Consider the following 17144-nt stretch of genomic DNA (forward strand, 5'->3'; position numbering starts at 1 on the left):
TCTCCTCCTCCTCCTCCTTTTTTCTCGGGGGGGTGACCCCAACGGAGATGGGATCGGAAAATGTCTGAGAGCGAGAATATTGCAGCTGTGGGCGGGTTTTTTTTTGGCCAGCGGCAAGTTGACAGTGGTCAGTCCCGCTTTGGGCCACAACCAAAATAAATTCGCACACGAATCTGTGCGCTGGCTAACGCAAACTATTTTCATTTTATTTCGGGACTTGTGCCGCGCGCCAGAGAAATGAAACGTGTCAGAGCTGAAAGTGTGTCATCGCCTCGCGAATGTTTGCGAAATCCTCCCCTTTTCGTCACTCGACAAAACTGCCAACATAATGAATTGATGCGATCAATTTCAGATGCAAATCACATCAAAGCCCCTTCATAAATTTCATTAAATTTACCCTATTATTTTGTTTCGCTAATTTGAGCAAAATGTGCAACTAGCTCAATCGAAAGCACTCACGATGCATTCATAATTTCTGCGCTCTGCAAATGAATCTTTTATGAGTTGCGCTCGAGTTGCGGCCCATTAGTGTTTGTTTTGAGAAAAAATTAAATATTTTATTAGACTGAAAACTGAAATTCAATTTATGCGAAATTATATTACTGAAGCAGAATATTTTTTAAGCTAAGTGAGTAAGCGATAAAGAGAATTATATACACCATTCAGCACTTTTTATTTATTCTATTGGGTTTTTTGCTATGTGGACCATTGTTTGACTTTTTTTTGGCAAAATACTTTCTTTTTTTATGTTTTTGTAGTTTAAACCAAACTATTTCCAAGATTAACAGTCTAACTTCTTTAAATGACCTCATTTTATGAAACCGTAACTTTCCATAAGGATGTCAAAGTTTTAGTTTTATGATTAGAATAATAACTAACTTTTGTGCCACGACTTACTTGCTGTTTTGAATGAAATTTTGTTATGCATTTATCTAAAACCGCAAGCCCAAATCTCTGATTTACACTACTCATCCCGTACGGCCAAATAACCCATTATTTCATCCAAGTGGCTTCCACTCGCTTTGTCTTTATTATTGCCTTCCCACTGATTTCATCTTTTTCGGTTTGCCGGACTGCCTCAATAATCCCAAGCAACCCCAATCGAATTTGGACGAACAAGTGGGCAGCTTAATTGATGGCCAACTGTGGTGATGGCCCTGGGCGAACTAATCCATTCATTTCATGGACCAATCCCGAGCAATCTGGGAACCTAATCCACCAGGGGCCCAGCATGGGTTTCCGGAAATGGTCCAATCCCACGCACACACACACTCGTTCATCCTTGTAAACACAAACACGCAAATACACACACACACACACAGAAACACACACACACTCGAGTGGAGCCAGTAAAGTGGATAATGTTGGTGAACTGACTGCGGCCAAGTCCTCTTTGAAACAACGTTCTGCTTGAATTTGTGGTCCTGTCAGCTCAGTCAGTCACACACTCATTGAGTTGACTGCCCCACCCTTTTCGGACCACAGCCCCTACGATTTTGTGGGTACTTGTGGGTTAGGGTGATCCTATCACAGTGAACCCTTAAATATTTGTATTTATCTAAGTTATTTTAATTAAATATTCGATTTAACATTCACTTAAAAAAGTTAGGGACTTTTAATCCTTTGAAAAATGAGATTTGAAAACTAGAATTTATCTTTGTTTAACAACAGCAAAAGCGGAGCAGACTAAAGTAATTTCAAGATAATTTATTTAAGGAATGAATAGCTATTCTCAACTTTTAATGTCTTGTGTGTTTTTGTAAGCTGAATGGGAGAACAAAAGCTTAACAAATTTTAATCTTATTTATAATTAAATTAGTAGAAGTAATTCTACGTTTCTGATGTCTGTTTATATTCTATATTATTCAATATTATATAGATTACAGAAATTTGACTGAAAGTTGAGCAACACTGCGGATGAAGGATATGGCTTAAAAATAACAAGAAGTCTTGTCGATAATAATTTTTTTTAAATATATACAATTGGCTGTAAAGCCGCTTAATAAATTAGTTTTAAAAATAATAAATAGCTTAAAACTTAAACTAATTTTTGTTGTAAAAATGTGATTTTTAACGTGGCAAAAGTTCAATTCATTGTAAGCAAACAATGAAAGCAGAAAAGGCAACACTGCGTATGAGTTATAAAAGCCTTAAACACGGCTATGGCGAACAAATAAAAGCATTTAGGTAGTAACCACGCGAATATTCCAGTCAAGGCAGGACCACCCTGGTGTGCATACGTCACCCAGGACTGCTGATGTCAGAATTAATCCACTGTGAATGCATGTGATGTTTATGAGCCTAGTTCCATTGCCAGAGTCTGAAATATCCAGATGAATGTGAGTTTCTGTGTGCGCAGGAAGCGCCAACAAATGGTTTGATTGCAAATTGTTGTCGCTGGCAATGTCAACAACAATGACACACTGGGGACAAGTTGGGTTTGCCATGATGCCGAAGGATCAACCGCAATGGGCTCAGGAATTCGACCTTGGGGACTCTGCAGAAAGTGCATGTGCACTAACCATACGGAATGCCCAGCCCCCATTTCCCCCTTTCCATTTCCTTTTCGGAAAAACGGACCATCATGCAACGCGAAATTAATGCTAGTTACTGCTGCTGAATGCGGCGGAAATGCGACGACTTTCCTGCATTCCTATACATATTTAATGGCAAAGGCACTGCAGTCGCCTCGGGCGAATATATGCGATTTCCGCATTGCCGCTCCAAAGTTTCCACTCCAGACTTTTGCGAGGGGGATTTAAAGTGGGTCCGGAGCTCGTTGAACCCAACAACCCATTGACCCATAAAATTATGCTACGCTCTCGCACCTCCGGCTACTTAAATGCGAATTCCATTTCAGCTGCAATTGCTAAATTTAATCCGCCTATAAATTTCAAATTCAAATTGCACTTCTCTTTTGAGGGATTATATTTTATTTAAAGCGCCTGCTATTCATAAAATAAAGTAGCCTGTGTTATTAGCTCCACATGATACTGTCGCACCAAATTGAACAGAATAGGAAATTATGTTTTGTGCTTTGGTAAATAAGCCGTATAATAAACAAAGGCTTTGTGTCCAAGCAATTTAAATGTATCCCTTTAATTTGACATTAATATGGTAGATAATTAACGAACAAATAGTATAACAATACAACTGAAAAGTATGTGGTTGTGTAAGTAGAAATATTCAATATTGTAAGCCTAGTCAGGGTGTATAACCACTTAATTATGTGAAATTTATATATTTTCCTGAGAGAGACCAACGAAAAACTGTCATCGTGGCAATACAAACCTCAGAAACCAAACCAAAAACACTGAAAAACTTTATCCTGCTAAATAGTCACACATCCGAGCATGTGTGTATCGTCATTAGCATTCCATTGTGAAACTCTCTACATTGCGTGGTTGACTTTTCCTATCGATTTTGGCTCATGCCCCACACATGGTACCGAAAAAAGTTTTCTTTTTTCCTACGGCTACGTGTTTTTGTTTTGTGTTTTGTGTTAGCCAGCTAAGGGGAAAAAGTTCCACAATTGTCCATGAAAATAAAATACAGAACGTGGGGAGTGGAAAAATCTAAACAACATCCAAACATTTACCATTCATAATGAAGTCAAGACAAAGGCTTGGTTTGTTGTTGGTCTTCCCATTGCTGATTGTTGGCAAAGTTAACCGATGTACAGAATCCAATTAATGGTCGTGTATATTCAACACATCCGTAATTAGACCATTTAATTTGCTAACGAGTGCCTTTAATTTATGCAAAGTTTCTTTGGACACCAATAAGATCCTCAGATTAGAATTAGGACGTGAAAAGGTTTGGGTATTTGAAATCCTTTTTACTCGGAAAATACAAACGTTTTGACAGCATTCCTTTTAACATTTGCCTTGTGTTGACAAAAGAAAATGAATAAATTAAGCTTGGATTCATTTGACCAACTTAATTAAAGATTTTTATCAAGAGCGAATTGCATAGCTGATTTTCTTGACATCAAAACAAACATTTTGAAGAAATCACATTTGTCTAAAGTACTTAGACTCATCTTCCATAACATTTTTTCCCCAATTTCATTGGCTTATCGTGCTGAGAAAATAAATTAATCCAAAACGAAGAACGGATGAATTAATTTTGATTTATTACACGAGTTCACGGGAATTCGCATTAAGCATTCGGATTAAATTAGTATCTTGCTGTTTTAGCTGTTTACGTTTTGTTATTTCTCCAGTTTTTGCGTCAACAATAAAAGTAATTGTTGTTCAGCCGCGGGAGTGAGAATTTGTTCACGCTTAATGTGTTTTGTGTGTGTGACCATCCTTGGGATTTTCATTTTTATATCGTGCTTCCGGCTGCATTTGCTGTTTATCGCTTTTGTTTCCTTGTTTCCGGTTTTTGGGGGCGGGGGAAAATGGGTCGAAATCGAGGGACCCAACAACAATGGCTTCCATATCCCGACACAAAGTCTGCCCTCGAATCTGAATCGGATCCCCTCCATCGAGCTGTTATGTGTTTTTCTCGCTTTTACTTCCTCGACAATGTTTTGCTCTTGAAAAGGTCAAAGTTTATCCAGTTATAGGGATTTGAATTGCTCGTATAACGCATGGAAAAATTACTTTGAACTAGCAGAAAAGTTTTTTTTCCCAGTTTGTTGACTCGTAAATCTCAGCCTCAAAAGTTGGGAGCAGTGCAATTTAATTTAATTTCATGGGATTCCCACTCCACTTTGGCGTTATATCGTTGCACCCACCAGGTGGCATCAGTAATTTGTTTGGATCTCTGTGGCCGGATTTCCATTCAATTTTGCCGCATTCCACACACACACAATCCAACCAAACAACCAAAAGAGAGAATCAGAATGCAATTTTCCGTGTTTTGTTTACGGTCCACCGCATGATATATTGGGTGAATGTGAAAACCCAATTAGGTTTTGAAGCCTTGGGACATTCAATTGTGCACACAATCTAGAAGTCATCTAATTCCTTAATTTAAGCGCTTTTATAATTGCTTTGTTACGTTTATTTAATCATTAAGTCGTGGCTAAGAAAATAAATAACAGCGTTTAATTATGTGCTAATTTGAAATGTTCATCAGCAGATTAAATAAGTAAACTTACCTGTGATTTAAGCATTTGTATACCATATTGATACATATACGTACGTTTATATATGTTTTATGTAAAAGTATACATACGGAGGTATTTTCGTTCTGATATTTTTCGCTCGCCTGTGATTGGCCTTTATTATTTTCAGCTCGCAAAGTGTCAACGTTTATGAACGCTGTGAAATGTCCAAAAGTATTTTAGAATTCATCCGACGGCAGATCATAAAAACATTTGACGATTTGATGACAGCGCAGTCACCCTTTTAGACGAATATAGCAAATTTTAGTCTAGGAGAATAGGAAAAAAACTCATAAAATTTTAAAGCAATGTTCAGCCTTCAAAATAAACTTTTTTTAGATTACCAAGTTCATTGTCAAGAAGATCAACACACTTTAAGTAAAATAATTGTAAAAAATATTAAAGTTCAGAATCTGTAAAGAATATTAAATGTTGTTTTACATTTATGCAGAAATTAATGATTTGGAAATTATTTAGATACTTGAAATCTATTTTGAGTTTAGAAATTTTAAGTAGGCAAACCCCCTTATAAGCTAAATAAATATTCCCACTTGCCAAAAGAAACATGTTTGCATTTCATTTATTGATTTAAAATTTGATCTTATTTTGTTTACAATAAAAGCAATTCCAAGTCGTTTAAATTCTTTTGGCCTTACACATTTTTGATTCTGCTATTACATTTCCAGAAAGGCATTTTAAAAATCAATTGGAGCACCAATTAAACGCTAAAAGCAATGAAACTGCAAAAAAGCTAAAATGGATAAATAAAAATGAATTTAATATAAGTTTTAATATCATATCCAATTTCATTTTTAATAAAAACCTGTGTGTAAACAGAGTGTCTTTGATGTGGTCTGTGATATTTTGTCCTTCGAATTGCAGAGTCTGTTTGAACTGGAGCTGGCTGGCTGCAACGAGGTGACCGAGGCGGGATTGTGGGCGTGTCTGACGCCCCGAATCGTGTCCCTATCCTTGGCGGACTGCATCAACATCGCGGACGAGGCGGTGGGGGCGGTGGCCCAGCTGCTGCCCTCCCTCTACGAGTTCTCGCTGCAGGCAAGTGCAGATTGATGGGGCATCCGCCACCCATCTACCACCTACCACCTCCCAATCTCGATTTAATTGAATCTCCTCCCGCTCCCAACAGGCTTACCATGTCACGGATGCGGCGCTCGGCTATTTCTCGCCCAAACAGAGCCACAGCCTCAGCATCCTGCGACTGCAGTCGTGCTGGGAACTAACCAACCATGGCATCGTTAATATCGGTAAGCGACACTTTGCCCCTGCCAATTAATCAAATAACATGTGGAACGAATATCAGGGGGCGGATCCAATTTGTCCCTCAAACTGCACAGAGAAAAAATGAACAATAATCGGATTATTATTTATTTGATGGCCCAAAACATTGGGCTTCAATACCTTTTATTAGTTCAGGCTACTAAATTATATACAACAATTTTCACTAAATATTTGGTTCAAATACCATTCACCCAAAAATAAAAAAATAGTCATAGAAACGAAACTATTGTTACATGAATTCTACATTATTCAGTATTGAAAATGTTTCAATAAGAGTATTAAATAAATAATAAATTTATTATTTTTGTGCCAAAAAATGTTAACGATAGAATCAAAGTAGGAGATTTGAGAACATTTAACACGAAGAGATAGATAGTTATTGGCTTAAATTAAAATGCAACAACTGATAAAACATAATAAGTTAAAATTAATTAATTTTTTTAATATTTCATTTTATTAATGATATAAACAATGAACAGAAACTATTTGCTGTGTGTGTGAAAAATGAAATAGCATTCGTTTCGCCCCACAATCAGAATGGTTGAGCGATGCTTTCAACCATTTCCATCTGTTGTAATGTTTAATTCAGAAAGGTGGATAGCTGAATGGACTCGTGTAATGATGTCCCTCGCATCCGTCCTGATAGTGATCCAAAAAAACTGTACAGGATATCCGCCGGGAGTGTGCCAATGGGAGAGCGAGTTGTAAAAGAAATGCGAACATAACATTGCAAATGAAATGCCCGTGTAGGGACTAAGGGAGTAGCCCTATTCCTCATGGGTTTGTCCTGCTTCCGAAAACTGGGGTCTTTGGGCCCTCGTCATCATGTCTAAACATTGCACTCAACTAATTGAATCTTTTTGTGGGACACTTTTTGTGCGATGCTGTTTCCTGGCCCAGAGAGTAAGCAGCTATTTTTACATCCTTTGACGTCACAGCGCTAAAGAACCCTTTTCACTCGCAAATTGGCAGGGTCCAGCCCCAAAGAAGTCCACTTTTTGTCCACCGCTAGTGCAACTGGCAATAGGAAATAAATATAAAGCAAAAAATACTTGTATAAGGAAAAAAAAGTTTTATTTTACGGTCGCGGAGAAAAAGGAAATCTAAATAAAAATGTCCCTGAACACAGGTGGGGGAAAAATTCTAAATAAATAGGTTTATGGTAAACGGAAATCCAATAAATAATAAAAACAATATAGCGCAGACTGTGCAGGAATTATTAAAGTTGATGCAGAGATGGGATTTGCATTGAAATGTTTTAAAAAATATGATAACAAAGTTTATTTTTGGTTAAAAAAACACCTTTATAAATACCCTTGCCAGTTATTGCAACCTTTAGTGTTATTGATAAATGTAAAAAAATTGGTAATATGTTTATCTTGTTTTTAAAACTAATGAATTAATTGTTTTACAAATTCATTGCATTTTATTAATCAGCAAGAAACAAGCAAACTTCGGCAATCTGAAGTTGTTATACCCTTGCAGCTGTTACAAAAATTAAATACTCTATATTTCGCGACCGATGCTTAAAAACAAATAAGCTTGGTCGATTTTCCGATTAATTTTAATGGGCTTATAAGTGCAGTTTATTGACACTTTTCTTCAAAGTCATTTTTCAAAAATTTGGAAAGGGATTAGCTCAAAAAAATGACTTAAAATCGACCCAAAAATACAAACCCAAATGAGTATACAGATTTTTAGAGAATGAAACCACAATCATTTAGAAATATGCTATATTGAAATCGGATGTCTGTAAGAAAAGTTATGAGGTTAGATGTGCAGGTTTTTGGTCACTTTTCAGCAAAGCCATTTTTTGAAAATTTGGAAAGGGGTTAGCTCATATAAATGACAAAAAACCGACTATAAAATATATAGCAAGAATCATTTTGAAGTATGTCACTTTGAAATTGGATTTATGTAAGAAAAGTTATAGGTTTAGAAGTAAAGTGCCTGGACACCTTTCTGAAAATTAAAATACCCTATGCAAGAGTACAAATTTTAATATTTTTGAAAATATTAATGACTGAAGTATTTTAATGTTTTACAAAAATTATACTAATAAATAAGGATTTATGGCAACCATTAATTCTTATTGCGAGCAATATTTGAACATATTATATTTGATGAAACGAGTTTTTCAAAGCTCAAAGCGACCACAGCTTGTTCTTTTTCTTGGAAAACATTCTGCGGATAAACTTGGCCATAAACCACTTTAATTGACGGCCACATTGCCCTGCAGCTGAGCAGTTTTAAGGTGTGCTTCGGGGCTTTTTCAGGCGTCTGAACGTAAACTCATTTAATATGCGATCGACAGGGATGGCAAAACATAAACCCAGCCCACTCGAGGGTTAAGGGTCGGAGGTCGAGGGGCAGGCAGTTTTCGCTTTGCCTATGCACGCTGCTTTGACCTTTGACGACGCCCACCTGAGTCCTGAGTTCCAGGAGGTGCCTCTTCAGTTGGGCTGTTCAGAGTTTGGGGTGAAAACTTTGCAATCAATTTCATGGCACGTCATTTTCCCCTCCAACCCCCCTTCATCCCTCTCCGCAATCAACAAAGGCTGAGGGCTGCTTTTCCCCTATCCTCGGCATACATTGCGCCACAAATTAAGCTGCAGGTTGCTGCAGGCGCCCAGGTAGAAGACTTTCCTCGACAGGATTTCCCGGCACACACCCTCCGCTTTTCCTTTGCATTTTCCCACTCCTACGGCTTCCTCAGTTAACCAGCCAGATTTCTGGCTGCAGAGATGCGCATCGAAATCGAATTATTGCAGTTCACTGATCATCGACGCGGCTGCAGTCACAGGTTTTTCTTGAAAATTGTGGTGGGAGGCACTATGACACTGATTTTCCCAGATACATCTAGAAATAAACTCGTGCTGAATATAGAATAAATTATAAAAATAGAGTATCCCTTAGCTAAAGAAAATATTCATTTAAGTTGGGCTTTAAACCGATAAATCAAAACTTTTTTCTTAATTTCCTCTAAGCAGACTCATCTATCATTAATTTCTTTTTTTGCAAAATAAGCTGAAAATAAACATCATAACTATGAGTTTTAAAGCTTAGGGAGAAAGGGATATTTATAAAATATTTAAACACATATAAACACACACTGTGTTAAGCATATTTTGTGGGTCTGCAAACAGCTTGATGGATGAAGGAGCATCAAAAGCCCGAAAAGCCAGTATCATAAGTATAAAAAGCACATTACACATCCGCCCCGTATAACAAAGATTGGCTTCGCTCTGTCTGCGTGTCTGTGTTTTTGTTTGTGTTAGTACTTGTGTTTGTATTTGTGTAGGGCGGTGGACGGTGGGCGGGGCTTACGATTCGTGAGGACATAAGCAAATAGGCGCCATATTTAATGGCGGCATTTTGTTTAAATTGCAGCCCAATCATAAACTGTTTGCCCAGCAAGCATAAACAAGTCAACAAAAAATGCGAATTAAGTAAAGGCACGAATAAATTTAAGCTTCCATTTATATTTATTTTACGATTTAATTTAAGTGACCGCATTCCGGAAATACATATTTAATTAATGGTCATTCAAAGGCCTCGAAAACCCTTAACACTCAATCCTCTGAGGAGATTTTAATCATTTATTTATTTCCCCCAATAAGCCAAGCACATAATTAATGCAGTCCCTTTTTATTTTTTGTACGTGAATGCACTTTTAAATTACAATTTTAATGAAAAACGGCTTCGTGTAATGACACACATTAAGTTGAATTTAACAAAAACAAGTTGATAAAAAGTAAAAATGTAAAATATTTTTAATTACAATTACTTTGCAGGTGTGGAGATTAAATGTTTGGGCTAATTCAATTATGCAATGTACCATTTAGTTACCATTTATATTGCGACGAACAATATTAGACTAGTGATTTCTCTAACTGCCTGAAACACATTTAAATAACGAATTTAAATCTGGCTTTAGGGCCTTGCTGACGCAATATGGTCTCGAAAGTTTACACTAAGTTTAAAACTGGCATTTAAAGCGCAACCTTGTACGGTTAGCGGCAACTTGCAGTCTAAACCGTTGTCAAAAGTTGGCTAAGCCCGTTCACAGTTCGCAGTTTACAGTTTTCAGTTGCCTGGCGTTGAACTTTTGCCCCGGCGGTGGCAAAACTTTTAATAACAACTCCCAGTCCGTTTCCGATTCCGCTGCCCGCCGGCCATGAAAACTGCTGTCACAGGGGCAACGGCGGTGGCAGTGTACCAGTGGGTGCTTATCACAACATCGAGAAGCCATTTAGCTAATTGCATTTGGCATCTAATTGAATTGGGCCAGGCTCCAGGTTCGGAGTGATGGCTCCGCTCACAGGAGACAGCGAAGGCTCTGGCTGGCACTCGGCCAGCCACATTTTTATGGCCCATGTCAACTCAACACTGGCGAAAATTACTTATAACTTTTACATAGGTAGTCTGCATAAAAGAAAATTAGTCCCTATCTTGATAGTTCTACCAGGAAATGGAAATTTGTACATACCTTTTACTACGATAATAGATTTGCTAAAGTAATATCATCTATTTTGAGATGAATTTGTTTTGGTATTTTAAATTCCAATTACTGTCTTTGGTAAAAATTTCTAAAAAAGTAAAATAAATATTTGTAGTATGCTCTAAGCAACAGGCATTTTTAATGGGTTGGCTTTTTAAAAACATAAAAGAAATATTAATTAGAATATTATTTTCATTAATATGTAATAATAATATGGAAATTGACTAACATATATGATATATAGAAGCTATTTGTGATGTTAAACTTTTTCAATAATATTTCAATATATGAAAAAAGCTTTACAAATTTTCTGTCGACTTGGTTTATAAAATAAAGGTCGCCTTTATTGTGTATTCAATACATTTTGACAGGTATATAAAATAAACAAGAGCTGTCCCACGTTTTTCTTTGTGATTGGTATATTTTTTTTGGCTTGCGACATGTGGCTGCCTCTTCAGTTGCTACTTCGGGATTTGAATGCTAGGTGACACATCATTTGGCACGCAATCCTTCCCGCAGGCGGAAACGGAAGAGCCGCTGGCTGGCTGGCTGTTTAACTGACTGACTGACACATTGACAGGACGCCCTTGTTGGTCGCGGCGTTAATTGCCGGCGAGGTCGTTCAACTGGGCGTATGCGTGATTTATGAGTTCGCACGTGAGCGAGCGAATATCACGAATGCGAATGGTGAGTGGCGAATTGTAAGCGAAACAATGAACAAGTTAATCTCCCATTAATTAACAGTGTCAACATAAATGCCGCCTTTCATTTAGCAGAGTCCGCGCAAAGAAATAATGAATTGAGGCAACTACAAACCTCGTCGGGCGACAAATCAAATTCCTCTACGTGGTCCACCAAGCTTTTCACTCAATGTGAGCAGCATACACAGCTGCTGAATAAACCAGTGGCGTAATCATCATTTGGTTGGGTGGGCAAAACAATTGGGTTATTGCCAATACTGAAAATAAATGTAGTTTACTGATCGATAGGTTATTATTTCTTTAGTTCAATACTTACCACAGAAGTTTGTCAGGGTTTTCAGTGCAAATTTATATTTTTTATAAAAGCAAGCTTTTTTGAAAATATTTAATTAAAAGCCAAAATTCGAAAGAGGCATTTAATACCAAAAATCTTTGAAAAAGTGTAATTTCTAAAGCAGTTTTTATTACCGTTTAAAATTAACAAGTTTGTTTATATTATTCTCAATAATAATAATTTACGCTCCTTTTTGTGTTTAGTATATAAGACTGTATGATTTTGGGAAAAGGTGAAATATACATTCCCGATTGCCATTTGATCCCCTTCAAGACGCCCCTAGAACCAGAGCTTCCTGATTGCCAAGAAGCTCTGAGGTGGGATGATTGGCAAGGTACACTGCTAATGAAGTGGTTGTGGTTCGTTTCGCGCCTGAACAATTGTACTTGTCGACGCGAAAGCGACTTGTCCATCAATTTAACCGCAAAGTGCACAGCGCCCGGGGCTTCACCCCCCGATTGCCCGATTCCCCTTTAACCATCCCCAAATTTAGAGAGGATTGCTCATGATGAAACTGCAGTGGGATGCAGCCCGTCAACCCAAAAGAATTGATATACGGATTGCTTTATGCACCTTTAAAAATTAGGTTTAATTTATAAATTTAAATTGTTTACTTCTAATACATTTTTGGTTTTTAATAAAGCTTAAATTTTTTTAAACAATTCTAAACAAACAAATTAAATAAGCCTGAGTAGAGAATTTGTTTCGATAAGACACACTGTTCGAGCTTTATTAACCAATTTAAAATATTAGACTGGACCTTTCATAATTAAACAAAATATTTGCATACAGAAAAATCTTAGAATTCAATAAAAATTATGAACTCAAGAAAATGATTAAAATCTATAATATTACTGAAATCTTTTAATACTAAATAATGGCTAAAATCAAATATAAGGACAATATTCCTCGCTTTTCCTTAACAGACCACCCCAATGCTGATTATGTTAAACTTGTAAGAATGTACGGTTGTGGGTGCTTTTGTATTTACCTTTTCCGTATTTTCCTCCGTTTTGCTGTGGCAAGGGAAAAATTCCTGCCCGCCGGGGCATCGAATTCATCTTGTTCAGCCAGCTGTCCGCCCCCGGTCGCCGAAATTGATAAGCTTCTCGGTTTACAGGGGGCCAGGGGCATGGGAATTCCGTTTCCCCCGATCCCCTCAAACCATCTAATCCTAGTCCTGGGGAGCGACCAACTACCGCTGATGGGCGTCCGTCGGGTGTCGTGTTTATTTAATTACATTTGCATTTTCAAGGCACTCGGCGTTGCTCCTGTCTTGTCGTCGTGTTTTTTGCGCGCTCTCTTTGCCGAGCAATTTTTAATTAACTTTATTTTTATAATAAAAGCTCTTTGGGGGGCGATGGCATCGTTCCCCCGCCACGCACCGCCCCTCCTGCGTTGGGTATTTGGCCAAATTGTCAATCAATTGTCAGCTGGCAGTGGCCGTGAACTTAACGTAATTCGCACAAAGTTGCGCGATTTGAAGAGTATCTGAAGTGCAGTGAATGCGACACTATGGAAATTGCAACCCCAGTGATTTTCTCTTAATTAAATGCAGCATCTTAGAGTTGAGATTGGAGTGTGAAATGTTTCCAAGTTCAGGGAAAAGTTAACTTCTGCTGCAGGATAAAACTTCAGGAAAAGCGGCTGGTGTTGGAAAATAAATAAAACAGATATTTATTAGCAAACAAAACAAAAACTTTATTTGTTGTACAACAATTTGTTCATAATTAAATCTTAGCTTAAGAATGATGTTTACTCAATTGCGTAAACAATTTTAAAATTATTATCTCGGCCGTAAAATGTATTTATTTGTATGCTGACTATTTGAAGTTTAATAAATGGTGGCTTTAGCACTCAATAAATTTTATCAACCGAAAAATAACTTTCAAAGTTTACGAATAAAGACAGAAATGTAAAACAAAGCGTTGAAACAAAGTGTAACTAAATAGTTATGTTTCTTAAAAAGGCAATATGCATTTGAAATTCAATGACAATGGATGGCTAGATAAATAAATAACTAATAAAACTGACAAAAGCAGGCCTAAAATAAATAAATGCACTATGAAATGCACACAGATTGCTTTGAAGCACAGAATGTCAGTTAGCAGATGCAGATGGAGGGCAAGGACAAACTTGTTTTGCACTCCCCCCGCAGAATGTCCCTTCAATTTCCATTCCACATTGTACATATAATATATAGAATATAAGCACATAACGTCAACTTGAATGTAAACATGCAAGTTCAAAGTTGAGGGCCAGGCCACAAGGAACATAATTGCTGGCTTATGTAATGCGATTTGAGAGGCTGCCACAGGCAGAAACTTTCATGGCAAAAAGGGCTGCAAAAAGGCAGAAAAACCTAGTATTGCGCGTGGGCGAGTGAAATTCAATTTTAATTGCATTTGATGGCAGCTGAGACAGGCTCACGCACACGGAATTACGGCGGAAATAGTTGCACGCAATGACGCACGCCGGAAAATCAAAGGAAGAGAAGAAAATTTTCCAGCTGCCAATGCATTTAAGCCCACACAGGCACACAATATTCACTGGTGGCCATCATGGAGCTGCTGATTTTCATGCTGATGATGTTGTCAATTGCCGACAGCTGGGCCCTAAACAGACCACCAAGTCTCTATTTATACCAGTATAAAGTGTATATATAGTAACAGGCGCCCATATACAGCTCGGGATTACCCCACCGCCTTTCGAAGAAAGTGACATCTGCTGGGGACTTTCTGTCACTTTCCCCGGACTGCGAGGAAAGTGTCAAGTGAAATTATACACAAAAGTCAAACTGGGGCAAGACATGACCCGAGCTTCTTGCTAATTTCGACGTAGGCAGTAGTTTCTTCTCTTCATGTATATAAAGTAGTGTGCAAATATGAGGTGTCTAGAATTATATAACCCACTTTCAAGTTTCCATTTGGATTGCATTTCATTTAACCATAAATGTCTTTAGCATCTACTCTACAACTCACTCTTATTTTAGAAAATTTAGAATTTAAAAAGAATTATTTCACTTATTAGCGAATATTGTTATTTGTTCCATTTTTATGTATTATTCTCCTAAAAATGGTGATGAAGATTTGCAACAAATTTATAGAGCAAACTATTTAAGTATATGTGGTTAAATTGTGAAAAATTTAGACATAAAAGATGTATTAACTAAAAAAGTATTGGCAAAAATCAACCTCAAATAAACCTCTCGTATAGAAAAAAGAATTAAAATAAAGCAAAACAAAACCGCTGCACCAATTCTCAGCAATTAAAAGGCAATTCCTAAGCCAAACTGGAGCAATTTAACTTTTACTGGGGAGCAGTAATTGACATCATTAAAGTTTTCTGTGGAAATGCTAAAGAAGCAGAGCGGAAGAACTCGTTGGGCAGTAGAGACAACAGAGCACGAAACTGGGTTAACAATTTTTTCCCTTTTTTTTTTGTGCTTGTGAAAATGCCAGGAAAAGATGTGAGCCAAGTCACAAGGGTGGGCTTCTGAAGAAGCTCCGGCCAACTGCCAATCAAATTCGCACACATGAACGGTGACCCGCGCCATCTGATGTGCGTGGAAAACGCAGGAAAATGTGGGAAAGCGCAGGAAAACTATGCTGGCAGACAGAGCAGAGACGTATGTATGTATGTATGTATATATGTATGTATGTATGTAGGAGGATCCAGCACACGGGGACCATTAGTCGACAATCCAGCTGAGCGCTTTTAATGCATTTTTAATAAAGCCGCCCCAAACAGAAGTTGCAAATAAGACTCTGTGGGTCAATTGAGTTTTAAGAAATGAATTATTAAATTATGTTAGTTTATTTTTACTTCAAAGAGTGCGTAGATAACATTGAGAATAAAATACATTTTTTTTAAAGCATGAATCTTATTTATTATATATTAAATTATAAAATGATATCAGTGCACACGTTATAACTCAAATTATTCTGCCTAATGTGTGTAGTGAAGTGGTAAATTAGCTAGTCAAACAATTTAATCGGTGCCACTAAAATAGAATACGCTTCGAATTTATTGATAGCCTGATAAACAAGGTATTGATTTAAACAGATAAACAAATTAAGGCAGATTAAATGGTCTTTACCTATTTTATTTATATATACTTATTTAAGCTGAACCAAGGCAAAATCAAATATCAAAAAAATATATATTTTCTCAAAAACATAGTAATCTCAATTACCGATTTGATGAGCAAACCTTGTCTAAGGCACAGCAAACAAAATTATTTCTGATTGAAACTGTTCGCCTGCAGTGAATTCTGTCAGACTGCCAAAAGAATCGTAATTGTAGCTACATCTTATTTTCGCCGATTTCGATGTGGCACGCTTTCAAAGTTTTTTTCTATCACTTTTTGGCAAATTCGTACTGTCTCATTTGCATAAATTAGAGCACAATTTATGGGTATAATAAGACAAAACATATATAAACATATATACTAAAAACATAACAAATGAATTTACCATCAGCATAGTTGAATACACTAAGATCTTTCAAGGTTGCAGATGTTTGCCTCTATTTATAAAGAAATGTTTTTATTCTGTCATGTTTTTATTCAGATTAAACGACCATCTTTATTTTGCCTCTTTTAGCAAAATTATTGAAGAGTCAATGTTCTTAGGAACCAAATTTAATTAATTAATTTTAAAATTTAGGATTCTAAAATGTAATCAATTAATAAAATTATTTATTGCCTCCAAAGAAATTATTGTGATTAAATAAGTAAAGATTCCTTATACTCTTAAAAACTCTTCAGCTTATTAAGAGTATTATCTTTGATTAAAGAAGGAGATTAATAATAATAAACGAAATATTTAATTTGTACTTTCTGGTTTTAATATCCTATTTCTGTTTTTTGAAGCGAATGCCTTAATTTTCCCGTCCTCTTTAATTTTCACGACCCCTTGACTTCTCCAAGAAACCTTATTCCAAGAGGAGCTAATCTGCCATTGCGCAACCTCATCGCAATTCGCGGTAGTTCGAGCTGCCCACTCCCCCGCTTTCCACCCACTTTCCGCCCACTTTTTGCCTACTTTCCGCCCCTTTCTCGCCCCCTTTCCGCCCACTCTCCGCCCACTTCCTTCGCGTTTTCCATGGCAACTGTGATGAGGGGGAAGCCTAATGAGGCCTGCACGTTTCGAACATTATTTGCCTATGCGAGGGGACTCAACTCGCGATTCG

The 17144-nt window shown here is 37.1% G+C and overlaps 1 protein-coding gene and 1 long non-coding RNA gene across 2 annotated transcripts in view; one reads left to right on the forward strand and one right to left on the reverse strand.

The window, feature by feature from the left end:
* The window catches only part of LOC108043921 (F-box/LRR-repeat protein 16), a 32510-nt gene that overhangs the window by 3509 nt on the left and 11857 nt on the right, over positions 1-17144 (forward strand). The window contains exons 2-3 of the mRNA XM_044457819.1: positions 5999-6172; positions 6264-6381. Coding sequence (XP_044313754.1) covers positions 5999-6172; positions 6264-6381 — 292 coding nt within the window. The remainder of the gene's footprint in view (positions 1-5998; positions 6173-6263; positions 6382-17144) is intronic.
* Positions 5681-6048, reverse strand: LOC123037407. The gene is made up of 2 exons (XR_006417479.1): positions 5940-6048; positions 5681-5867 (listed from the first exon to the last, which is right to left on the reverse strand). It is a non-coding gene; the product is annotated as an uncharacterized LOC123037407 (long non-coding RNA).

Source organism: Drosophila rhopaloa, unplaced genomic scaffold (assembly GCF_018152115.1).
Source record: "Drosophila rhopaloa isolate 14029-0021.01 unplaced genomic scaffold, ASM1815211v1 contig_163, whole genome shotgun sequence".
In the NCBI taxonomy this organism is placed as follows: domain Eukaryota; kingdom Metazoa; phylum Arthropoda; class Insecta; order Diptera; family Drosophilidae; genus Drosophila; species Drosophila rhopaloa.